At 41.6% G+C, this 25725-nt stretch overlaps 4 protein-coding genes across 5 annotated transcripts; 3 read left to right on the forward strand and 1 right to left on the reverse strand.

Annotated features, from left to right (window-relative positions):
• Positions 1 to 1261: 1261 nt before the first annotated feature.
• Positions 1262 to 1804, reverse strand: si:ch73-54f23.4 (E3 ubiquitin-protein ligase TRIM39). The gene has a single exon (XM_068569739.1). It carries the CDS (start codon positions 1802 to 1804, stop codon positions 1262 to 1264), a length of 543 nt encoding a protein of 180 aa, XP_068425840.1.
• Positions 1805 to 5172: 3368 nt separating this feature from the next.
• ino80e (INO80 complex subunit E) lies at positions 5173 to 8318 on the forward strand. 2 transcript variants are annotated; one of them, XM_068570145.1, is made up of 8 exons: positions 5173 to 5235; positions 5456 to 5538; positions 5633 to 5703; positions 5782 to 5834; positions 5976 to 6057; positions 6362 to 6479; positions 6809 to 6907; positions 7404 to 8318. In XM_068570145.1, the coding sequence occupies exons 1-8, from the start codon at positions 5208 to 5210 to the stop codon at positions 7608 to 7610; spliced, it is 741 nt and encodes a 246-aa protein (XP_068426246.1). In that variant the 5' UTR covers positions 5173 to 5207; the 3' UTR covers positions 7611 to 8318. The 2 variants fall into 2 exon arrangements, with proteins under 2 accessions (XP_068426246.1, XP_068426247.1); XM_068570146.1 differs by lacking the exon at positions 6809 to 6907.
• A 1266-nt stretch (positions 8319 to 9584) lies between these two features.
• Positions 9585 to 13429, forward strand: si:ch73-54f23.2 (uncharacterized protein LOC107988037 homolog). The gene is made up of 3 exons (XM_068569741.1): positions 9585 to 9857; positions 10789 to 11823; positions 12563 to 13429. Exons 1-3 carry the CDS (start codon positions 9585 to 9587, stop codon positions 13076 to 13078), a joined length of 1824 nt encoding a protein of 607 aa, XP_068425842.1. The 3' UTR covers positions 13079 to 13429.
• An 853-nt stretch (positions 13430 to 14282) lies between these two features.
• Positions 14283 to 25711, forward strand: vars1 (valyl-tRNA synthetase 1). Its single transcript, XM_068569391.1, has 29 exons — positions 14283 to 14466; positions 15524 to 15876; positions 15967 to 16110; positions 16219 to 16423; positions 16508 to 16623; positions 16742 to 16817; positions 17479 to 17579; positions 17678 to 17805; positions 17976 to 18140; positions 18238 to 18319; positions 18416 to 18535; positions 19172 to 19280; positions 19380 to 19559; positions 19734 to 19858; positions 20002 to 20105; positions 20229 to 20387; positions 20754 to 20844; positions 20987 to 21092; positions 21247 to 21317; positions 21535 to 21660; positions 21764 to 21868; positions 22298 to 22445; positions 22653 to 22780; positions 23044 to 23199; positions 23332 to 23556; positions 23757 to 23868; positions 24548 to 24723; positions 25286 to 25435; positions 25529 to 25711. The coding sequence occupies exons 1-29, from the start codon at positions 14301 to 14303 to the stop codon at positions 25595 to 25597; spliced, it is 3996 nt and encodes a 1331-aa protein (XP_068425492.1). The 5' UTR covers positions 14283 to 14300; the 3' UTR covers positions 25598 to 25711.
• The last annotated feature ends 14 nt before the right edge of the window (positions 25712 to 25725 follow it).

Raw genomic sequence — 25725 nt, forward strand, 5'->3', positions numbered from 1 at the left:
TCCTGTTGTCTTTGATTTCCTATTCTCTGAGCAACCAACTCGCTGAAGGACAGTTCCGTCTCGGAGCGGTCTATTTTATGTCAGTGAGCCTTCTCACTTGTTGTCAGCCATATCTATGTGACGTGTCACATTCTCACCCCTCAGGCCTCACGTCCCAATAATACCAGCTTCCATAACCAGGACACTTCATACCACAGCCACAACAGAGATATTTATAACCAGTCATAACCAATCATAATGCTGTTAACGCCTGCTTGTCTCCAGGCCGGCAGCTGATTACAACCAGTGCTTTGTTTGACTCTTTCTACAAATACATCTGCTCAAAATTGATTCACATCACCTTTATTTTCACAGCAGATACAACTGATTGTGGTTATAGTAACTGCCATGTTTTATATATTTTCTTGTGTACTTTATTTGCAACAGTTTTTCAGCAGGTTTTAGCAAATACATTATAAGGCTTGTGAAGGGCCAGCGTAAACAAAGACTAGGAAGGTAGGGTAACGTGGGAAATATAAGGATTTTATTGCCCCAATAATATGTACAGGTTTAGGATGGTGAACAAAATCTTAACAAAGTGAGAAATACGACAAACTAGAATTCCAGACAGACATAATAAGGTCACTATGAAAGCAGCAGGACTTCTCCCACTGCAGAGTATATCAATTGGTGAGTCCATGTTAATTGAAAGGGGAGAGGAGACCTTTCTCCCTAATGGTGCAGAATAGCCGGCTGCTGAGGACACCCCTCGGGCTGAGGTACAATGGCATGGTCCAATTACTGAGGCCAGTCTATTTAGGCAGGTGTGCTGCAGCTGTCTCTATGAAGGATCTTTGGCTGCAGGTGACTGACAGAAACTGTTAGCACACATATTGGCTCAACACATTTAAATTGCGAGCACTCCATAAAGACAAGGGGTTACACAAGTGTTAGTTAGTTAGTTCCCTCTAAAATGTGTTTACTGCAGGGATGATGATGCACCTTCTGCCATGACAAATTCCTTGTTTGTACAAACTTACTTGGCAATTAAACTGTTCTGATTGTGATTCTGATCTAGAAAACATCGCTTCCAATTAGGCTAGACGATTCACATAAATCAAATTAAAGCATATATCTTTGTTTGATAATTTGTCATACTCATCATTAATTGATATTTAAAATATTTACCAAGTATGTTTCTCATTGCTTCAGCTCTAAATTGTATCATAGTTATATTAATATAAAGTGAGCAATTTGTGTTGGAAATCCCTGCAGCTCCTCATCATAGTGAAGGGTTAAAGATTTTAATGGCTGCCGTGTTCTTCCCGTCATCTGCGTCACATGGATTGTAGAATGGGAACAGAGGAACCTCAACCATTCCCATAGAGAAGGTATAGATTGGGGCCATGGTAACAGCATTATAGAAAGACACTTCCTCCTTTTCACAGTCCAAGAACACGCCGATGCGGACAAGACGGACCGATACGTTGACCTTCGTGGGTTTTGGCTCTGTGGAGGCTTGGACAGATCCGCCATACAGGGCCAGAGTCCAGAAACCACTTGAGGTGCCAGAACTATCCATCTTCCCTCTTGGGACATCTTCTCGCGCAACACCCAACCTCCACGCTGTCTTTAGTCTAACCTCCACCTCCCAGTAGTGTCGGCCTGTTGTGAATCTCTGATGGCCAAACACACAGTAATAATAGTGGAACCGTTGTGGGTTGGCCTGGCAATCCTTGGTGTCCTTGTCCTCCTCAAACCATACTGATGTGCAAGACTGGGACAGCGACAGATTTGGGTGGGCTGTCTCTGAATCAATGGTCATTGATGTAATATCTGTGGGTAAATGGAGATTAAGTATGGTGAGTTTGGTTGTGTTGCATGTGATATATAAAACGACGTGTGAACATACTTGGGTAAAGGCAGCTTTTCATGTGCTTCCATATCCTGTACTGTATAGGCCCCACAAACTGGCCAGAGCGCACCTCGATGTTCACCTCTGCTGGAGGAACAAAGCTGACCTGAGACCTGCTTGGACAAGATGGGAAGAGGAGAGGACTGAATGATGTATGGCGGAATTATAACATGGTAGACACAGCAGGGTGAGGATTATGGAGACAGATTGGTGAACAGCTATGGGAGGAAATGTCAAACATGCTAATGAGATGTGGGGAAAACAGTGGAGAAAAAAATGTTAGGTTAAGAAAACCTGCCTTTTTATGAGATCTTGAATTTCCTGCAATGAGAGAAACATTTCAGCAAATTTGGTTGAAATACTAGTGGACAGCAATTTAAATCAATAACAGTTTGGACTCCAAAAGCAAACTGACATCAGCCTGACTGCCTTTTGCAGCCAATCCCTCATTGCTGACTAATGTGCAGACTTCCTTTTGTCTTTCACTTTTAAATGAGAAATTGATTCTGACTTTTAAAACTAGGAAAGTCAACAGTTTAGCCAATCAATGTCTTTAATTGATCAAATGAGTGCCGACGCAGAGGGCAGAATAGCTCACAGGGCTGCACTGCATCGCTGGGATTTGGTCCCTTTGATGTGAACCTGCACAGTCACATCGTTTCCCAGCAGCGCTAAGCTCAAAGGAGGCCAAACATGAGGAGCAATTATAGACAGTTTATTTTGACAAGTCACAAGTAAGTAAAGTATCGACCCAGGCCAAGGGGAATGCTTACAGTGACCTTGGAAAATCCACATGTGGCTCTGCTGTTGTGCAAAAAAGTTTTCACAAAGTTTCATGGAGGGAGTCCAAACTATTTTCCACCTCCCCATTCTGTCCCTGTTCACACATTAGCTCACTCTACATTTAAATCACCCCATCAACACTTTGTATAGTTAGTGCAAGCCAAACTGAAGTGCTAGTCAGATGTCATCTCTTCATGTTGATAATTTTTTTCTCATGAAAAAGTGCTTTCTCACTGTGAGCAGTTTAGGACTGTTCTCTTCAGCCAACTTGTTGTTTAGCACTGTGATTGCTCTCTCCAAGTCTCTCCCCTGCGTTGCTATTTTCTTCTCTCTTTCCTTCAGCTGCTTCACTTGTTTCTGTCTCTCCCTCCTCAGTCGCTCCAGGTCCTTCCACTCCTCCTCATCCAAGAATTGATGGAGGTTCTGAAACTCTGCTCTGATTTCTCGTTCCAGATCTTCAAAACGGTTCTGAAAGGAGAGAAAAGATGAATGACTATCAATTCAGCCTACGTTTGACTACAAAGCCAGTGTGACCAGATGGATAGTCGATTAAAAATATATTTACTCATATACTCATTTAGTTTGTGTTAAACTAGAATCACTATGAAAAGGGTGTATTTTTTAAGAAAAATACAAGGATTAATAATGCAGCAACAGTACCTCTACTTGCAATGACTCTATGTACGTCTCTCCCTCTGCTTCTCTGCACTCATCTACCTCGTGCTTGATTCTTTTAATAGCCTGGATAAGCTTTCTCTGCAACACACACAAAGGAGACAGATATTTGGAGAAAAATTGCACATGGAATAGAAACAATACTTATTTAATAAACTTTCTTTGTCCATAAAATATATTAACTTTCAAATAAATAGTCACATTATGAGAGACAATGTGTCTATAAAACATGGAGCTCACCTTTTGTTCGCTGAGAAGGCCTTCGTTGCATTTGTTGGTGTCTTTGTGGTTTTTGTACATTCCAGATTCTTCAAATTGGACAAAACAAATCGAGAAGACTCTTAAGAAAAGTACAATAAAGGTGATAGACGGAGTCAGAGGGAGCGACAAATTTGAGGACACAACGATGCAAAGGACGGGGGGAAAGAGAGAGAGAGGGGGGGGAAACACACATGCCAGCACAATGAGAACAACAGTCAAAGGACATACTTCCAAGCAGCAAATTAACAGAAGAAATTGTATTGACAAGTACAGATCAGTGTCCACAGCCTGACTTGAGAATATATGGATCCATTAAGAATAGAGAGAGAGAGAGGAGGGTGGAAAGGAGGCAGATGACTCCAGCTACCCGAAGGACGTGTGGCTGGCTGTTTGGCTGGCAGCACAGCGATTTATGGCAGTAGACACAGAAGAGTCTATTTCTGTCTGCCGGTCTCTTTGGAATCAAAGAAGAATCTGTCGGTTGAAAGGGGCAGATACTGTGTTTCATATCTGCAGTTGTTTTGCCCGGAAGGGTGACAATGCAGGTTTATTTTTGCAAGTTGGCTCCCTTTAATGTCTAGGGGTGTAAGATGATTCAGTGCTTGTTTTGCTGTCCGTGCCCTCCTGGGTTTCGTATTGTCTGAGAGGGCGGCCCTGTTTCTCAATGTGCAGCACTTCTGTTCTCTTCCCCTCTATAGCAGTATATAGTGTGCATCCATCTGCCCAGCCAAGACTCCTTTCACTTTTTATCTGCCTTGCTCTTATATCTCATATTTTTATACCTTTACTTCTTACTTAGTCTGTGCCACTCCCCCCCTCCTTGACTCGGGGGGCGGGTGGGTCTGGATATGGGTATGTGCAGTGAGGCAGCATTACTCATCTGCAAATGTTCCTCATCTATAATTCATAGTGCTGGGTTGTGGCAAGTCACTGTGCTGAGCTGGGGTTGAACTGCAAACTCAGTGCATTACAGTATTCGGCAGGTAGAGGGGACACTTAGAGGATGATTCAATAAAATACAAAGGATCACTGCAAGAAGTCATGGAAGCATGCACAACAATTCCCGACTGAGGATCAAAGCAGCTGCAAATCAATGTTGGCTATTTCAAATGAATGAACTGTTTACAGTGTTACTGCCAGATAAAGGCAGATACAATAAATGTATCAAAAACAATACAAACAATATTGCCACTCTTAAAGACTCTATAGTCATAGCAACAACAAAAAAATCTTGATGTGCTTTGTTTTGTCTGTCTTGTTTTGTCCTTATTATGATTTTGTTTTTTTGTCCAAAGTATTGAACAAGAAAGGAAACGTATTCAAGATGATCCCAAGAAGGCCGGAAAAAATAAATCCCGAATTTATTAAATGTTTTAATAAATAAAATATCAGTGGCATTTATTTGATTCGATCAGACAACTAATCCCAACAGGATAAGTAAGAATGTGATTTAATCAGCGGTTCAAATGAGGAACAGAGGGGGCGGTAATGCACGCTGCTGCCACTAAAACCCGGGAAGAAGAAGAACAAGAGGGGATAAAAAAGAGCAACAGCAGAAGAAGAAGACAACGACGTCACGGAAGTAAACAAAAGCATGTCGAACAGACAGACTCAATCAAGAGGTACCACATGGGGTTCAAGGATAAGATAACCTTGTAATACCCCGACAGCATGTTTTAATTTGAAGTGCATATTTTTAAATAAATCTGGTTGTATATGTTTGCGGGCCGTGAGACCAGCAGCTCTGTTAAAGCTACTGTTTAGCTTAGCATACGGGTACCTTCACTTGTAACTACAACAGACGGTAGACTTCAGTGTTTCATCGTGCATGTTTGGTTTCAGAAATGAACGGTCAAGCTGACGTGGAAGTCGACTACAAGCGGAAATATAAAAACCTCAAACGAAAGTTAAAATTTCTTGTCTACGTGAGTACATTTATTCCGAGTCTGAAGAGTCAGTCCATCCTCATCTTTAAGCACTTTACTAAAACATACTTGGCGTCTGGTTTTCTTTTCCCAGGAACAGGAATGCTTTCAGGAGGAGCTGAGGAGGTCGCAGAGAAAACTTCTCAAAGTTTCCAGAGACAAAAGGTGAAGTCACATGAAGATGTGTGGAGGTTAATCAACATGTGCGTTCATTAACCGTGATGTCATCCACTTGTTTTCCAGCTTCCTTCTGGACAGACTGCTGCAGTATGAGAGAGTAGATGAAGACTCCTCAGGTAGTTATTACACCTCAATCTAAAGGCTTTCTGAAACCACTGAGTCTTTATTGCTGTGGCCAACTGTCATTTCTTTCTGAAGTGTTGAAACCAATCGACTACAGCGTTGGTGGATTCAGGTTTTCTTGTGTTCTGTTGCAGATTCAGAAGCAACAGTTTCTTCAGACAATAGTGAAGGAGAAGGCCTCAGGGACAGGGAACGAGAACGAGACGGAGCAAAAAAGTAATCGGCATCATTGTTTTTTTTTCCTGTTTTTTCAAAACATGAGGCTGCCACTTTCAGATTGATCTGCTCCGGAAAACATTATCGGAACCCTTACTTTTGGGATGAGAACAACAATTGATTATAATGTATATGGAAGGGAAGGCTAAAACAAAAACAAAATAAATCATAAAAATAGTTAGTTTTTTTATTACACCGGCTTGCTGTTACCCATTGAACCAAATGGACCGATGTGGGGAAAACATTCTGATCTCTGAATAAGTTTCTAGTAATTTCTCTGGTAATCTCTTTTTTTGTTTTTCAGGCGAAGAAATAGTCCTGGGTCATGTCTTCCCTCATCATCCTCCCCTCATCTCTCCCTGCTTTCCCGTCCTGGTATGAATCCCCTGCAGTCATCAGGCTCTGGACCCTACCTCAACACTGTGAGTTTCCATTTCCCTTTCTTTTCTCTGAATCAGCAACAGTTGCATTCCTGCCTCTGCCATTTCCTCATCAGCAAACACTATCCCTGTTTTGATTTGGCATTGTTTATATTATTTTGTCATTTTATCCATGAGTTTGTTTTATCTCTTTATTTATTGCATTTTTAGTTTGATGCCTATAATAGCTTCACTGTCCTTGCATTGTTCATTCTTCTTTGTATGTTTTTGTGTGTGCGTGTGTCTGTTTGTCTTGTAAATGGCTTATGCCTGTGTGCACATGTGTTGGTGTGGTCATTTGGCAATTTCGGGCCTGCATGTGTGTTGGGCAGATGCCCTTCCCGCCAGAGTATTTGGCTCCCCCAGCTGAAAGAATGAAGAAAGAGAGAAAAACAAAGACGCCTAAAAACAAGAGAGACACAACGGGGAAGGTGAGAGAAAAGGGGAAAAAGGACATTAAGAGATAATAATGCAGATATACTGCTTACTTTTTACATCCTTCATATGAATGTGCCATTTACATTAGATGGTACATTATACCATTTCCAGTAGGTTATATTTTGGTTACAGCATATTTACATTAGAAAGAGGAAATATTTTTGTTTCTGCTTTTATGTTCTTGGATAGTCCACAATACTCTATCTTGTGAATTTGACTTTGTTGCACTATTGCTGACAGGTTTTCATATACATTGTACTCAACTTTATTTAATATTACCTCTGATGACATCGTTTCAGGATAATTATGTTTATGCCTAAGACATTTTAGTTTGGCCCTCTGGTCTGTAAGTTTATGTACATGCTGCTTACTTTGTCCTGATTATTGTACGTGTGATGCGGCCATCCGGCCATACGCCATATTCCTTCATTACGTCGCCAATCCTTTTGTCATTCCTAAAATGTTTGCTTTATTTCAAATTTCTCTCAGGTTGTTGCCCCAATGGCAGCTAATTACCCATCAGCCCCTGCGGTCCCTCCGGCAGCCAGCGGCCCCTTCAGCTGGGTTCCCAGGCAGATGCTTAGTGGAGATGCAGCTGAGGAGGAGGGAGAGAGCGATGGAGACAGCGACAGGGGAGATGAAGACAGAGGGGAGGGAGACGAGGCTGAACTGGTCATTGACATCCCTAATGAGTGAGAGCTGGTGTGTGTTTTAGATGTATTTATAACCAAGGGATGGAAGTTTTTTGTGTGTGAGAGCGAAAGACAGAATGTGACTGAATGTAATTTCCATATTTAGTAGCGCAGTAGATAATTTTCAAAACAAAAGGAGAGCCAAGCTCCCCCTGTGGACTTTTGCTTAATTGCAATATCACTGTTAAAATATCTCCCGTATGAATGTGGTTTTGTAAGATTATGTTATTAAATACATTTGTGACAAAACAAGAGTTTGTAAGCTTTAAGAAAAATCTACTGCCACTGGAATGATAGGATACTTTGTTTTTTAAGTTTTGATCCTGGCTGCTGATTATTGTTTGAATAAACAGTTGAGTTAGTCTATAAACTGTGACTTTAACTAGGTGTGTTCTGCACAAAGATAGCTTTTCTGTTTTTTATTGTCCAAACACCATCTTAGACTTGGAACACATTAACACAGCAATCCATTAAAGCTGTTTGTGTGATACAGATTTTTCAAATGTTACATTGTCTGGGCTTGTTACAAGCAGTTTTGTCATTTTAACTTCTGTTTTTTATTTTTTTTTTACAACTTGTCAAAAATCAAAGTTACCTTAATTGTAACGTTAATTGAGAAGTATTATTTTTGCTCCTATCAAATTGTGTGTCACAGAATACAATGTATGATGTTATCATTTCAGTTCACTAAAAGGTTTTGTTTATAGTTAAATGGTGTCGGGTTTCATTCACAGATTCTGCTGACAACATGCTACAGAGGCTATTTTAAATAAAACTATTTGTTCAGGTTGTCATATGCTTGTTTAAAAAATAAAAAGTCCCATTGCACCATTTTAGATGCAGTGTTGTAAGGCATGACTTGATGCCCTACCCAAAGCATCACACCCTAAAAATCATTCCAGTGTCACAGCCAGTCACTGAGGTATGCTACAGTCTGTGAGCACTCGTTGCATGCAGGACACGAGTACTGACAACATTTACTGCACTTGGTTTTTGCACATGCTCTTTGCATGCTTGGCATCTGCTTCTCTTGATAGAAGCCCAGTGGTACGTTTGGCTCATATTTGCCATAATTACGCAACATGAAGGTAGCCTTGCAGGACTCACATTTTTTCTCAATGTCAAAAAGAGAACCTTAATGTGTATTTGTTTACTCTGTCAAATTCACAAGTAAAGAACAATTTGTGCCAATATAGTGTCTTAACAGGCATGTTTCTAATATCAAGGAAAGACATTTTGCAAGGCATGAGTTAAATCAAGAAGGGCTGCACTCTAAGTGAAACAATGACCCGTGGTTTTGACACTGTCAGGATTAAGCTTTAATGAGGATTTCATGAACTGACGTTAAATTTCAAGCTCAGTCTCCCACATTTTAACTGGGGTTTCAAGTGTGAAGGCCCGCTTGATATGGAAGTATTTTAAAGCCACTGTTTTGACTTGATACAGATTCAACTGTTGAAGGAATGTGCTTTACCAAGAATAATAGATGACAAAAGTGTGCCATTCATAAGACTTGGCTTGTAGAACAACCCTTATTTTGGAATGCAGACTTACAGGTAATTGACAGCTTTTGATGGGTGTGAGCTCGGCTTGTGTACCTAACAGCAATGGGAGTTAAAGGTGTAACCATAGAGCGTTTAAGAGGGAGGGCTGAAGTGGAGGTACAGCAGAGGGAGAGCCAAAGGGTGGAACTGACAGAGGGGCGAGGTTGTCTAGGAAAGAGAAATACAGGAGTAAGCAAGATTGTGCCTGCAACACAGATTCCCTGAGAGTACAGCAGACATTAAAAGAAGGCAGGCATGGTTGGACACAAACTGGAGGAGAGAACGAGGAGCGAATAAGAAAACAACAAAGCATCAGCAGCCAACCTTGGCCACCTTATCGTTTCCATCTATATACGGAAACCACTGGATTATTTATAAGCCTCTCCGTCTTGCTCTGTGTGTGAGAGAGGGATTGGGCTGCACTCACCCTCAACATGCTGTGTCCTGTTGCCGTCAGTGCAGCGGCTGTCTGGCTGCTGGCGGTGCTGGGCCCGGGCCTGTCTCTTCCAGCTGAGGACAACTCAGAGCCAGGCGACAGCCGCTGCTCCCAATGCTTCTACAGACAGACGCCTCCTCAGGGAGGCTTTGCAGGGTTGCTCTGCCACAGCCTGCCTGAGGGACAGGCCTTTGCCACTCTGTCCAAACCAGCCTGTGGCACTGTCGTCTTCTCTGCCTTCCATCTCAGCCACGGATGGGCAGAGAAGGAGGTAAGGACGCATCTATTGTACTGTTTAAAGTGGAGCTCCCTGTTTTTGAGTGATGGAATTTGATTAATAGTACAGTAAAAAATCGCAGATTACAGTCCAGTTTTGAGATACTTAGCTTGCGTATTTCCATTTTACATTACTTTGTACTTCTACTCAATGACATTCGTGAGGGAAAATCCACTATGTGTACCTGACAGTGCCTATTTACTTTTCAAGTAAAGATTTAAATACGATATGGTGTCTTTGAAATTTCACAAAAAGCCAAGATTATAAAATTCGTAAAGAACATAAATAAATACACATTATTTGTGAAACAAAAATGGGTTTTATTCTTTTCTTTATCATTAATCATCTGGTAATCCCTCAGATTTGTGACTCCTGTCAGTATGCAATGTGGTCCTGTGACTGATACAGAACAAGTACTTTACTTGTGATACTTGAAGTATATTTTGTGATACCTTTACTTCATGATTTTGAATGCAATACTTTCACTCATAAATGATGATGATATATATATATATATATATATATATATATATATATATATATATATATATATATATATATATATATATGTGTATATATATATAGTTGTTGTGTAAAATGTCTATACATATTCCACGAATGCACTAAACATTGTAAACAGGCACCTTTTGTAATTTACTACAAGTCTCTGCATTTGAAAATGTAATATATGGAAGATAAAAACAGATGAGCATGTGTGTACGTTGCAGATGTTCTATACATTAATGTAATACTACATTTAATGAGAACTTCTGAACATTTTAAACATTTACATTAAATGTAATGATTCATATTTGAAAATATAAAGTAAAGTATCTGAAGGTAATAGAGTGGGTAATGATGAAATAGATCCTGATGCAGTCATACTTTAATATGTGGTTCTGCTTTTTTAATTTTTTATTGCCAGGCAAAGGAAGAAGAAGAAAACATTGAAGTATCAGTACCAGAGCTTCTCAGAGGAGCCGGGGATCCATCTCATCCTGTCTCGCCCACAGACTCCCCTCTTCAACACTGGGACTCAACAGTCACAACACTGGTCCAGTCAAGCATCTCTCCCCAGTGCAGCACTTTAGGGGGTGATCTCTACATCCTGACCGGGGTTGGAGGTCTCGGGGATGCTGAGGAGTGTCAGACAACGCCGCAGTGGTCTGCAGTGTGCTGCACTGTCCCAGAGGGGAAGAGGGGCTTCAGTGTGGGGTTAATCAGAGAGACAGGGGAAGGGGAGAGGCAAGTGAGCGTAAAGGAGCTGCAGAAAATTCTCGGAGTGGCAGAGCTGTTCTCAGAGGGCTGTGGAGGAACAGATGGGGAGATTGTTGGAATCAGAGTGGGTCTTCACGGTGAAGGGCTCCCTGGAAACATAGACAAGCTGGATGCAGATCTTACTGGCCAAAACGCAGGAGATGAAGATGATTCAAACACTGCTGGTCGTGTCACTGAAGGAGAGGAGGTTGGTTCAGGTGCTACTAATGGAGAGGAAGCCAGTTTAGGTGTCACTAAAAGAGAGGAGGTTGGTTCAGGTGCCACTAAAAGAGAGGAGGTTGGTTCAGGTGCCACTAATGGAGAGGAAATTGGTTCAGGTACCACTGAAGGTGAGGAAGTTGGTTTAGGTGCCACTAATGGAGAGGAAGTTAGTTTAGGTGCCACTGAAGGAGAGGAAGTTGGTTCAGGTGCCACCAAAGGAGAGGAAGTTGGTTCAGGTGCCACCGGAGGAGAGGAAGTTGGTTCAGGTGCTACTGAAGGAATCGAGCTGCGCGATGTGACACATTCAAGACCTGCCAGATCTGGGTCTCCTGAGTCCTCAGCTGACTATGGCACTGTGGATAAACAAGAGACAGACACAAATTCCAGCAGCACTCTGATGTATGTCCTCTCCACCACCTTGTCCATCATTAAAGCTCCACTGCAGCCGGTGTTCTCCACTGTCACTAAGTTACCAGGACAGGTAAAACAATTTACTGAACTCTTTAGACGTATAGAAGTTAATCATATTCAACAAAAAGGGCTATTCCAGCAATGAAGTAATACACTACCAGAAGGCTCACATTGAACTTCCCATTATACAACGTCATATGTGTGTACTGCAAGGCCAAGCCTTAGGGGTATTTTTTTTAGACTTAAACAGCTCATCCAGAGCAACAGAAGTCGTTCTACAATTGTTTTTTTAACAGACTGAGTAGGACTCCTTGTCACAAGTTTAGTAAACCAAGGATAATTTGAACAATTACATGCAAATACTTGATAATTGCAAGTGCTTGAATACAAAATATTAGATAATTATGATGATCATTTATTACTAAGTGAATGAAGGTGGGGGGGCATAAAAAACACAACTTAAACTCAAAAGCAACAAAAGGACATAAACATTACTGATCATCATAACTTGTTTCTGCATTTGAGTCTTATTTATGTTATAAGAGACCAATCTTCCAAGACTTTATGAAATAAAGCATAGAGAAGTTTAGAGTAGTCAGTTTGAAGAGAAAAACAAATCTGTTTTAACATGTATAGCTTCAGTGTTGTTGAATAAAACTCACTATTCCAGTAACCTCCTCCCAGAGACTGGTATAAGGTTTTGCCGGCAACAAGTTTTAACTCATTACATGCCATCAGGTAATTTTGGAATTTGTCATTTACATATTTTTATCTCACTCAAAAAATTGCATGTTTGTCTTTTTACTCAGGTGACATACGTTCTTCAGGAAGACCTTGGGGTTCTGTCTGCACTTCCTGGTGAAACCTACTCCCTATTTCACCTCTTGACTTCGGACCTCTTGTCTTGGACCGGCTCAGCTGGAGAAACGCTACTAGGAATTGGGGAAAACTGCTGCTGCAGCATCTACTACTGCTCCTCCTCCATGCTGGGGGCCCTGTTGAACAGCTGCCACACTGGGGTCACTGGCATGGGGACCCTCGCTGGAGACACAGTGGGGATATTTGGCAATGCGTTGGATAATGGTTGGTGGGTGACCAAGTTCTTCGGAGGCCGGCTGTGGAAGCAGAGCGAGGGTTTCATGGGAACAGTCATGTCAGAGATGGGGGGTGAGGCAAAAGCTGTCGGTGGAGGTTTGGGGAGGCTGGTGTGGAAAAGTGGAAATGCCTTGGGTTATGTGTTAAGGCTAGGAGTGGGTTTAATAATGGAGATGGTGGGTACAGTCTTTGGGGCAGTGAAATGGTCTTATGGGCAGGCATCAGAGTAAAAGGTGGAACACAAGTTCAGATAAAGCTATTAGTGACAAATCGTATTTTTCTCAAGTTTTGGTTTGTGAATTTTTTGGCATGTAAAAGTGTGAGAGGGGGATGGGGACTATTACTGTGTGATGTCATTCAAACCTCAGTTGTTAAGGATAGCCATATGTTTCTGAATCAAATTTAGTAATTTACAAATGTCTTACACTGTAGGTCTAACACTTCACTGTGGCTCGCTTTCCAAATAATCTGCTGCTTGGATAAGTGACCCAACTGTGATTCAAAAAACACAAGGCTTTAGGATGTAATTGTTCACAACAATTATTATGTGATAATATTTGCTTACGTATACATTTTAATAAAAGAGGATGCTGGCATACTGTTTTTGTCTTTGTTCTGTCTTTTTTCTTCCAATGCTTATGGTAACACACAATAATGTAACATATTCCTATTTATGAAATCAAAAACCTTTCTGTATACCTGTACACATAAATACATATATACCTCAGTTAAATGTAGAGATAATTTACTTTACTCCATTCAATTATATTTTCTTTTACTATACTAAGTGGCTCCTCACAATCAGCTCCATCTCTAGCAGCAAAGCATTGCATGTTGAAGAATCAGTGCTTAAAATTCTATGATGTAATGAAGCTAATTTAACTCTCTTAAAGAGTCCATTCTGCATTGTTCTGACTTAGGACTTTTCTTATTTTAACACTTTAAATGGAGCATTATTTTATTTTTTTACAAACTGTTTTATTGCTAAGAAAATAACTGATGATACGAACACTAATTTAATTTCCACTGAAGTATTTATTTAGGTTTACTTAATTTGGGTATAGAAATTTGTTGATACTCTCGGCTTCTTCGCCACTATTTATTTAAACAATATTTTTACTAAGTATTGTACTTTTTTTTAAACTTTGCATAACTTAAAAGATTAAGATTGTACATGCAAATTAAATGCATGTATAAAGTAGTTCAAATTGGCTGCAGCTCTATGAGCCACGATATTAATATTGTATGCAAATTAAATAGTTATCATAATTAATAAAATAGGTAATTATAGTATACCACTCTGAAAGGAATTATTTACTTTTGAAACATTTAATGATGATACAAAAGTATTTTTTTTTAAACTCGTACTGTAAATTTGTTCAATTGGGATTTAATGCTTTAACTTAATTCTTTAATGATTTGTTCACTCTTCCACCACAGGTTGTTGGAATTATGTTTATCATGATTAAAAATAAAACATTTCATAGACTTCCGGTTTGTGGCGGAAGTAGAGAATCAAACCGGAATACGTTGCTAGTTGCATCAGACAGCAGAGAGTCGACGAGGCTTCATGTGTCTCAGCGTCGTAAGCTGACGTCTCTTTCTGATTCATTCAAAGGTATGGACAACTTCTTACATAAATCGGGAATAACACGCCACCGGTTTAATGAACACCAACTTTAAAAAGACAGTTTAAGATAATCTCTACAGACGTAAACAGGCGTAAAGCCAGAGATGCGTTAACAAGAAAGAGTTTTAGTTTGTCTGATTAGCTAAAGCTAACCAGCCTGTTTGACACGACTTTTTATCAGCCTGTGACTGGGGGAGGGGGGGGCAGAAGTGAGATGTGTACAGAAAGCAGGGCTCTCAAGTTTTGAAGACAGGCAACCGTGACATATATCACCCTGGAGCCGTTGAGAAGGGGAAGGGGGCGGGGGGCGGGGGAGCGCGCGGTGGGGAGGGTGGGGGGTGGGGGGTGGGAGGGGGCGGGGCTGTAGAGAGAGAGAGACGACGGTGACAACGACAAATTCGCGCCGCCGGACGGCTCCAGTTCCGCCTGTCATTACATCTTACCCGGATACAACACATACAAAAGATACGTTTTTCTGATTGGCTGTACCCCATTTCTTTTTTTGTTTTTGATTGGCTGATGATTGGCTCCTCACGGGGGGGCTTGATTCCTCCGTGGTGAGGGGAGCGCGCGACCATGTCATGTCTGGGCGCTGCGGCACATTAAATAGCCTGAAGTTTTTTTTCAGCGTGAGAAATACGATGTGTGGCGGGAGGGCGTGATTTAAGACCGAAATGCGTGACAGTCACGCTCAATGCGTGACACTTGAGAGCCCTGAAAAGTGAAACAGAAAGTGTTAGCTGTCGTTGGATACTTCTAAACCACGATGTTGACCAATATAAGATGCAACAAAAACGTCGTAATACGTTTATACTGGTTTATTTAACACCAGAAAGTACGTGTCCCTAGTTCACCTAAACGTAGACGACATACTGTTAAACTGGTCTGACTGTCAGACACACCCACTCCACCATCTCAGGCAGATAAAGAAAGTATTTGATAGCATAACAGGCAGTGTTTGCCAAACTACTCCCTGAAAGCAAAAAGTAAACATGCATAAATCAAAATCAGTTCACAATGTCCTTTATGTCTGTGTCTCTACCAGAGATGGCCGCTCTGTACGTGTCCCCTCACCCTGATGACTTCAGGAGCCTTCTGGCTCTCGTGGCTGCAGAGTTTTGTTGCTCCCGCCCGCAGACTCTCACAGAGGAACCTCCGGCGTCCCTGAATGCCCGGTCCAGACCGACCCTGGTGCTGGGCGGTCAGGAAGGTCACACTGTCCTGAGCGGGGCCAGTGCCGTGTCCTGGTACCTCGCTGATCAGGGGAAAAGAGCAGGTGTAGATACAAAACAGCAGAGCCAAGTGTGGCAGTGGCTCAGCTTTGCAGACAATGAACTCACCCCGGTGTCCTGTGCCGTGGTCTTCCCCCTGATGGGGGTGACGGGACTGGACAGGAAGGTGAGACTATCATTTGAATGCTTTATTAGACGTGTGGGATTTATTTTATTATTTGAGGGTTTCATTCTAAAATGACTTGTGCGTTCCCAGCTCCAGCAGAGTTCCCGGGCTGAGTTGATCCGTGTTCTGAAGGTTCTCGATAGAGCACTGGAACCAAGAACCTTCTTGGTAGGGGAGAGCATCACCCTGGCTGATATGGCTGTAGCTACAGCTGTTCTTCTCCCCTTTAAATATGTAAGTATGTTGTGCAATGCGTATGTCTCTCATCTATGCTGAACAATTTAGTACTAGTAAATCAGTCAACTCTTTATCTGATTATATGTTTTTCATTTTTCATGTTAGGCCTTGGAGCCATCAGACAGGAAAGTCCTGATCAATGTTACAAGGTGGTTCACAACCTGCACAAATCAGCCACAGTTCCTGAAAGTGTTGGGGAAGATCACTCTTTGTGAGAAAATGATGCCAGTTACACCGACTACAAACCCTCCAGCCAATGCTACAGCTAATGCCAGTCCTGATGGTGAACCGACTGATGCCACAGCTAATGGTTAGGAAGTCCTGTGTCACAGTTCATGAATACTTTTTTTTTGTCGAAGCATCATTCATATGTTCTTCATGTTTCCTCCTACAGGCCCCCCAAAGACAGAATCCCAACTGAAGAAGGAAGCTAAGAAGAAAGAAAAGTTGGAAAAGTTCCAGCAGAAGAAGGAAATGGAGGCAAAGAAAAAGACTAAGCCATCAACAGAGGTATAGATACTGAACCTCTACAAACAGAACGTCTTATATGACACAAGTGCAGCTTTGAGTATCTATATAGGGTCTTAATCAACAACGTAACTTCATGTGCTTTTTTTTTTTCTTTTAGAAAAAGGCAAAACCGGAAAAGAAGGAATTGGAAGTGATCTCATACAATGCTCCCACTGCCCCTGGGGAGAAAAAAGGTGATTTATCAGTGCGGGTGGGAGTGTTTTCTCTCTCTTGTCACAGTAGCAGTGCTCATGAGTAACATAACCATACGTTGTGTTGTGGCTTTCCCCATTTGTAGCAAAGGGTGAGGGGCTAATCTGCATGGCAGCTGGATTCTTGCAATATCACAAGATTACATGAGAACCACACACGCAAATCCATCTAGTCAGGCTTCATTTATGTGTTTGTGACCGAACCTTAGTGGTTCAAACCGATCAGCATTTACGAGGAACTAGCTGCAGCTAAGGAGAAGATTGGGTGTGATGTGATGAAGTGAAGCATTCAAAACCACAGTGATGGCTCCATAAAAGTTTAGCGTATATGCTGCAATAGCATCAGTTATACCTGAATTGGAATATTTCTTCATTGACAGAAGTGTGAAAAAAATGAAGTCAAAATGTGTTGACAGATTGTTCATCCAATCAGCTGTCACATATTTTTTTCAAAGTGCCTGCTGATCTCCAACAACTGTGTAACAAACCATCATGTGCATCAGGTTAAGTGAGGGGGATTTTGTGACGTGAGAAAGTGATATCTCTGTGTTCCCTCCTTCATATGTATATTTTTGTCACATTTTATTGTGATTATCTTCAGCTCAATATGTCAACCTTCTCTCTCTTTCTCTTCTGGTCTCAGATATCATTAGCCCACTTCCCGACTCCTACAGTCCTCAGTATGTGGAGGCTGCCTGGTATTCTTGGTGGGAGAAGCAGGGATTTTTCAAGCCGGAGTATGGGGTAAAGAAGTCCCTCCTCTTGTGCTATACTCAAACAACAGAACATGTCATATTTGTTATTTATCATTTCAGTCTGCAATAACATATCTGCCTCTGTAGAGGGAGAGTATTAGCGACCCGAACCCCCGTGGCGTCTTCATGATGTGCATCCCTCCACCTAATGTGACTGGCTCACTTCACCTGGGTCACGCCCTCACCAACGCCATTCAGGATTCTCTGACCAGATGGTAACTACAATCAGACTATTCACCAAAATTCAAAACCATATTTTCAGTGAGGTTTTTGTTACATCACTGGATTTCTTTTTAATTTTTTTTTTAAATTTCTGTTTCTATTTAATTGGATCTTGTTGTTTTTGAGACCATGTGTTTGAATTGGTGTGCTTCCCTCCGTCCAGGCACAGGATGCGAGGTGAAACCACTTTATGGAACCCGGGCTGTGATCACGCTGGTATCGCTACACAAGTGGTGGTGGAAAAAAAGCTGAAGAGAGAGAGGGGTATGAGCCGTCACGATCTGGGCAGGGAAAACTTCATCCAGGAAGTCTGGAAGTGGAAGAACGAGTGAGTGAAGGAAGGAAGGAGGATATATGAGAGATTTGAACTTGATTGAATCTAGACTAAATAAAACTGTAATAATTTAATCCCTTTGCCTTATTAGGAAGGGAGACCGTATCTACCACCAGCTGAAGAAGCTGGGCTCCTCTCTGGACTGGGACAGAGCCTGCTTCACTATGGACCCAGTGAGTTTTCTGAAATCCAGAAACTAATATGAATCTAATCTGAATGAAAACAATCAGAATTCCTAATTTTCATGTCCATACCGTTTCTCTGTCCAGAAACTTTCCTATGCAGTCCAGGAGGCCTTTATTCGCATGCATGATGAAGGAGTGATCTACCGGAGCAAGCGTCTGGTCAACTGGTCCTGCTCACTAAACTCTGCCATCTCGGACATAGAGGCAAGTGTGCATCTTAGGCAATATTCCAGAAAAATTATAAAAGTCACTCTTCACTCTATTCTTTTCATGAATTCCTTTTAGGGTTTTATACATTGGTTGAAATTTGGAAGTGTATCTTTGTATATAACTATATTAACGCTTATTTCTAGGGCTAGGTATCAAACATCAAAACGTACAAAACTCTGAGTACTGAAACACGTAATTGATCTATATTAGTTGAGGAGATATTTACAGATGTAAAACCTATTTTAAAATATGTATATTTGTTTTCTTATCCAGATGAATAGGGTTGTATGGCTGCTTGTGTTAGTTTGACATAGGTTGTTATTAAATGTTGTGGCCTATGAGCTAAGATAAGTAATACAAAAGCCACAATGTAAGTGGTTCAAGTCCATCTGGGAACACAGCTCCTTCTTCTTCCCATGTTTTCTTGTCTGGCTCTCAACTACATAATGCCAAAAATGATCAAGGAATATTAGAGTTTGTTTGACTTAAGCGTGATTTTGGTAATTTGGGAAATGATATCAAATGTTTTGTCGAACAGTCCCCAGTTATAAGGCTGTGACGGTGACCAATCCAAGCATATTTCTAGTGATGGCCATGCTGTGCTCTGATTACATCCTCTGTGGTTTGCAGGTGGATAAGAAGGAGCTCACTGGAAGGACTCTGTTGCCGGTCCCTGGATACAAAGAGAAAGTGGAGTTTGGCGTGCTGGTGTCTTTCGCCTACAAGGTGGACGGATCAGGTATATGAGCGAATAGAGAGCAGAATATTTCAAACAAAGACACATTGCGCCTCTTCAGGAATGCCTTTATTTACAGTTCTTTCTCTTTCTGTTGCTTAGACGAGGAAGTCATTGTGGCGACAACTCGTATTGAGACGATGTTGGGAGATACTGCTGTAGCTGTCCACCCTGATGACTCCAGATATCAGCATCTGAAGGGGAAAATGGTGCTGCATCCCTTCTGTGACCGCAAGATGCCAATTGTCTTCGATGACTTTGTGGACATGAGCTTTGGAACAGGTAGGCATGGTTACAGGAAGAGACGATCTGCCTGTGGGTGTGCAGTGTGCTGAGAATAAGTAACAATAACAAAGCCGTTAAGACGGGCCACTTTCCTTATTATGGCTGTTCTCTTTTCCCCCTCTCTCGCGCTCTCTCTCGCTCTCCTGTTCCTCTGCACCATTTTCTGTTCAGGTGCTGTCAAAATCACCCCAGCTCATGACCATAATGACTACGAGGTTGGAGAGAGACACAATCTGGCCTTCATCAACATTTTGGACGAAAATGGCCTGCTCATTAACGTGCCTCCTCCCTTCCTGGTATAGTGTCTCATTATCACCCTTCCTCCTGCAGTTTATGTATTTCCGCAGTGACACTAAAAGTCAGGCTTCTTCATAGTTTGCGTGGTGTAGCAGTTTTATGTCTCTATTTCTCATTTTTAAGTATTCTGTCTCCACCCCAGGGCACAAAGCGTTTTGAGGCCAGGAAGACAGTGCTCCAGGCGCTCAAGGACAGAGGCCAGTTTATAGAGATCAAAGACAACCCTATGGTTGTCCCTGTCTGCAGGTAAAGTGAGGTTCATGTGTGCAGCAGAAGAACACGGGTTATTCGTGTTTTAGTTTTTTTTTTTTTATCTTATCCGGGATCATCCTTGTGAATATTGAATAATGTATGAATCTACTCTTTCAGTCGCTCAAAGGACATTGTGGAGCCGCTGCTGAAGCCGCAGTGGTATGTAAACTGCACAGATATGGGCAAGCAGGCAGCAGACGCCGTCAGAGAGGGACAGCTCAAAATCATCCCTGATCTGCACCTTAAAACGTGGTTCAACTGGTTGGACAACATCAGGTAATTATCCTTTTTTTTAAAAATGTGTTTGATACTTCTTATTAATACTTAAAAATAGATCTCAGCCGTTATGGCCTTTTTATCATAAATATAATTTAAATATGTTATCACAGTGACGACTCTAATTTTGATACAGACAAAAGATTAGGAAAAACTGAAAATCACAATCAAGGAACCTGGAACCAGAGCATGTAGGTCTCGAAAAATGATGATGATATTAAATAAATATTTGAATCAAAATAGAAAATACATTTTCTTCCAATAGGTGAATTGATTAACCACAACATTGTCCCAGCCCTAGAGATAGAGAGATGATTTTGTACAATCAATGGAGTGAGTTTCAGATTTCCTCTATCCTCCTCTCAGGGACTGGTGTATCTCTCGGCAGCTCTGGTGGGGTCACCGCATTCCTGCATACTTCATCACTGTCAGCGATGCTTCTGTAAAACCAGGAGAGGTAAAAGAATGTCTGTCACTATTGTCAAGGTCCGGAGGCTGTCAGATAAAAAAATAAAAGCTATGTGCGTTATTATTGCACAATTCTTTTACCTGTGTCTTTCTTTTATCTACTCTTTTTTTCTTTTCATTTCACTCTCCAGGACATGGACGGTCATTACTGGGTGAGTGGGAACTCAGAGGAGGAGGCCAGAGAGAAGGCAGCAAAGCGCTTCAATGTGTCTGCTGACAAAATAACCCTCAGACAAGGTCAGGACACTTTTTAATGAAGCAGTCTCACTACTACAACTATTGTAAAGGTGATCTTATCAGTTAATGTTTTGCTACTCCACAGACCGACCTGATGTGACTAATTCTACTCCATATTCATACAGGTTGCATAATTCTTGTCCCTGTTTTTCAGATGAGGATGTTCTGGACACTTGGTTCTCGTCTGGCATTTTCCCCTTCTCCATTTTCGGTTGGCCTAATGAGGTAAAAGACTGAGGTCAAGCACCTTTTTCTGACACAAATGGCAGTATATAGTAAGGATATCTTCTGCATTAGCTACACTAATAAGGAGAAAGTGTGTATATATAAAATAGAAATGCTGCCACCCAAATTCTGATTTCTTTTATTCAAAAAATATCACATTTTAACATTTCTCTGTTTGTTTCCATCATTAATTTTGCTTTTTGCCATGTTCCTTTAGACCCAAGACCTGAATGTGTTCTACCCTGGCACTTTGCTGGAGACGGGCCATGACATCCTGTTCTTCTGGGTTGCTCGTATGGTGATGATGGGCCTCAAACTGACTGGCAAGCTGCCATTCAAAGAGGTGAGACCAATCAAAACTGCCAGAACTGGGACTTAACGCAACAGGGTGGGACGCTCGTGTTATTAGCTGGACATGACTAAGTAATGATAACGCTTTCTTACAGGTTTATCTGCATGCAGTGGTGAGAGATGCCCACGGAAGGAAGATGAGCAAATCTCTGGGCAACGTCATTGACCCTCTGGACGTCATTACAGGAATTTCCCTAGAGGTAAAGCCTAATCAGCTTTTGATGCTTGTTCAGTTACACTCACATTGAGTCTTTCCTCTCCCATTTGGGTTGTCTTTTACATGGTCACAAAACTCACTTTGGTCCCCTGAGGCACATATTCTTGTATGATTTATTCAGCAGTCTTTTCTCCTTCCAACAAGCTTTTATTGAGGCCATCAATCTTTTCACCAGCTGGGCGGAAACTTCTAAGTCTGAGGAAGCAGATCTGTCCTCTAGAGGGCACTGAATGACTTGTAGTAAACTATACTTTACCCATAATAATGAAACCCTTTTAAAGCTCTTTCCTGTCTTTTACATCACCAAGCGGTTGGAAGGATGAAATCATCATTCTCAAGATGAAAAGAAAAATCCTTTGAACCTATGTTTATTTTAGTGGTGACATCCCTCTTTATTTCCCACACCCTTTAGGGTCTTCATGCTCTGTTGACGGACAGCAACTTGGATCCTCTGGAGGTGGAGAAGGCAAAGCAGGGCCAATCGTTCGACTACCCAAATGGCATCCCAGAGTGTGGCACAGATGCTCTCCGCTTTGCCCTATGTGCCTACACCAGCCAAGGTGAACTCATTTGTCTTTTTGTTTTGACTTGCTTACTCTCTTGTTGTATACTTCTTTTGGCCAATGGCCTAGATTTCAACCTTGACTCTATAAAATATATCAAAACATTGTAAAATAGCATTAAAATCCATCAGTATAAGGTCAGTTGTTGCTGAGTAAATTGTATTATACACTGAAATATTTCTTGTTTTCCTGTGTCTCTTTCAGGCAGAGATATCAACCTGGATGTCAACCGCATCCTGGGTTACCGTCATTTCTGCAACAAACTGTGGAACGCTGTGAAGTTTGCCATGAAGACACTCGGAGACGACTTTGTACCATCAGAGAAAGCCCAGGTGAGACGAGGGGAAAAGATGAAGGACACGGAACATAAACAAGCTCTGCTCCCTGCACGTGCAAACACATGTAAACCCTTGTGCCCAAATAAATGTTTAGTAAAACAGTTTTTTGTTACCATTTATTGTCTGGGGGTTTTGTTTCCGCATATGCGGTTTTGCTTTGTAGTGATGAATGTGTACAAGCTAACTTGGAGGTACCCCGACACGAGGTCCTGTTTACTGAACCTCTTCCTCTTTTGCACTTCATTCAATCCCCTCAGCTGTGTGGAGAGGAGAGTGTATCAGACAGGTGGATTCTGTCTCGACTTAGTGCAGCTGTTGGTGTCTGTGACACTGGCTTCAAGACCTATGAATTCCCAACCATCACGACAGCCATTTACAACTTCTGGTTGTACGAGCTCTGCGACGTCTACCTGGTAAGAATGCTAGAGACAGTGCGTTCCTCCCGGTCCATTCACTGGAAAATAATATATGTGAGGGTGTGTGAAAAGTGAATGCAGAAGACTTTGCACCAAAGCTGTTCCCTCCCCACTCTTCTTGTCCTCCAGGAAAGTGTGAAACCAGTGTTCAGTAAATCAGAGGAAGACAGCACCGGCCAGAGGCTGCGCCTGGTGTGCAGGCAGACTCTTTACACCTGTTTAGAAGTCGGTCTGCGCCTCCTGTCTCCTGTGATGCCCTTCGTCAGTGAGGAACTCTATCAGAGGTTACCGCGTCGGCGACCTCAGAGTGATCCACCCAGCATCTGTGTCACTCCCTACCCTGATACAGAGGAGGTGAGATAAGGAGATAGTGCACGAGGGTTGTTTAAAAGCTGTACAAATGTCTGTACAGGCTAGAACTGAAGATGTTTTAAATTTGCGGTTTGAGATCTTTTGAGAGGATGAACTCATTTTAAATGGAAGCCCCTGCAGTAAGTAAGTGTTTTATGATGCCTTCTGTCTTTGTGACCAATATTTTATTCTGTGACTTTCAGTTCTGTTGGCACAGTGCGGAGGTCGACCGAGACATGGAGTTTGTGATGACTGTGATCAAGACGATCCGGTCCCTAAGATCCGACTACAACATGAACAAGACCAAAGCTGACTGTAAGATAACAAACACAATCGTTAGTTACTCTAAAATAACTCGGTTTTTATGCCATTTATTCATTTTCTTGATTAGAATATAAAATTTAAGCATTTTTCAACCTGCGTGCAATTCCCACACTACAGAAGGCTCACTTTTTTTTTGCCTTGATAAATAAAATAAAGGGTTAAAGATAATAAAAGTACATTCACTCATTTACTGTAGTTCAATACAGTTTTGAGGTATGGGAATTTACTAGATTATTTCTATATAATGCTACTTTATACCTTTGCTTTTCAGAAGCAAATATTGTACTTTGTTACTCTGATATGTGTATTGTACTACATTAAACTACAGAACAATATGTAGTAGTTAAAGTTGACTCTACCTCGGCCAGCTACAACAGTATGTCTTTGTGTTCATGCTTCAGCAATAGTAATCTGGTAACATAACATATGATAATGTATTTGTTCTGTATAACGAGTGCTCAAAGTTACAGTCGCAAACATCGTACTATCCGTTTTGTACACAAGTGTGTTGCTACTTTAACAGGAAGCTTTACAACCAAGCTTTCCGTAAACAACAATCTGTTTCTGTTAACGGTAATTGTTTCAACCGTAGCTTGTATTGAATCCTTAATATATCTAACAAGTTATCTGTTACAATTCCTAAACTTCAATTTGCCCGTTTCTCTCACAGGCTACCTCCAGTGCGTTGACTCGGCAACTGTGTCCCTGGTGCAGAAGTACAGTCTTCAGATTCAGACCTTGACTTATTCTCAGGCCGTCATCACTCTGACAGCTAACCAGCCCGTCCCAGGAGGCTGCGCGGTGGCTATCGCTTCTGACAGATGTACTGTCAACCTTATGCTCAAGGTGAGAAGGGCAATCTGTTCAATTTTGCTTGTCTCTCCATCACTCCACTAGACCCGATGTGTGAATATACACTGCCTTGCCAAAAAAAAGTACACTCCATCCAGTGTTGCATTAATTTCTTACCAAGATCTTGTATTGATGACGGTAGAGTCTGACCGCTGAACCTAGACCTGAGCAACTACAGCAACCCCAGATCACAGCACTGCCTGCTGTACGAGCCTACAGGCTTGTACAGCAGGCAGTAGTAGTTAAATCCAGGTGGACACTTTTATTTTTTGCCAGGCAGTGTATATCTGTTCTCGTTTAGAGCTTTCTTAAAACGAAACCATGTACCGCTTGTTTGTGAAGTTGCAATTCACTGGTTTTGTTTTGACATGTTACACAACTACCCAAATAGTCGAAGAGCATGTATTTACCTCACCTAGTTACAGTTGTTTAAACTAGATAACCTCTGCTTTAATTTGAGTTTAGGGTTTCCTCGGTTCCTTTTTTACTGCCCTGAAATAACAAGATCATTATTTATAACAAGCCCTTGTCTTCATGTCACCTTTAATTCCCCAAGGGTCTCATCGATGTGGAGAAGGAAGTGGCTAAGCTGATGACAAAGAAAGGTGACTTGGAAAAACAGATAGAGAAATTGAGAGAGAAAATGGCAAAGAGTGACTACAAGGAAAAGGTGCCAGTGAAGGTGCAGGTGCAGGATGCTGAGAAGGTGAGAAAAATAAATTGACTTGTAGGGTTTCTCAGAGAGTAAGTCTTTCTGATTAAAAGAAAAAAGTAAATTATTACTTTCTTTCCTCCACAGCTACGGCAGAGCCAAACTGAACTTGAAAACGTAAAAGAAGCCGTGGACAACTTCAGGAACATGATGTGACTTCCTTGTTGAATTTGTGTAAATCAGGATTTATTTCCTCATGTTTCACGCCTGTATTAATTTTCAAAGGTAATTGTAGTACGGTGGAACTTCAATAAAGCTTTTATGAAAGATGATTGTCTCCAGCA

The sequence above is a fragment of the Clinocottus analis genome, unplaced genomic scaffold (genome assembly GCF_023055335.1).
Source record: "Clinocottus analis isolate CAN_PGR_092001 unplaced genomic scaffold, fCliAna1.0.p SCAF_9, whole genome shotgun sequence".
Classification (NCBI taxonomy): Eukaryota; Metazoa; Chordata; class Actinopteri; order Perciformes; family Cottidae; genus Clinocottus; species Clinocottus analis.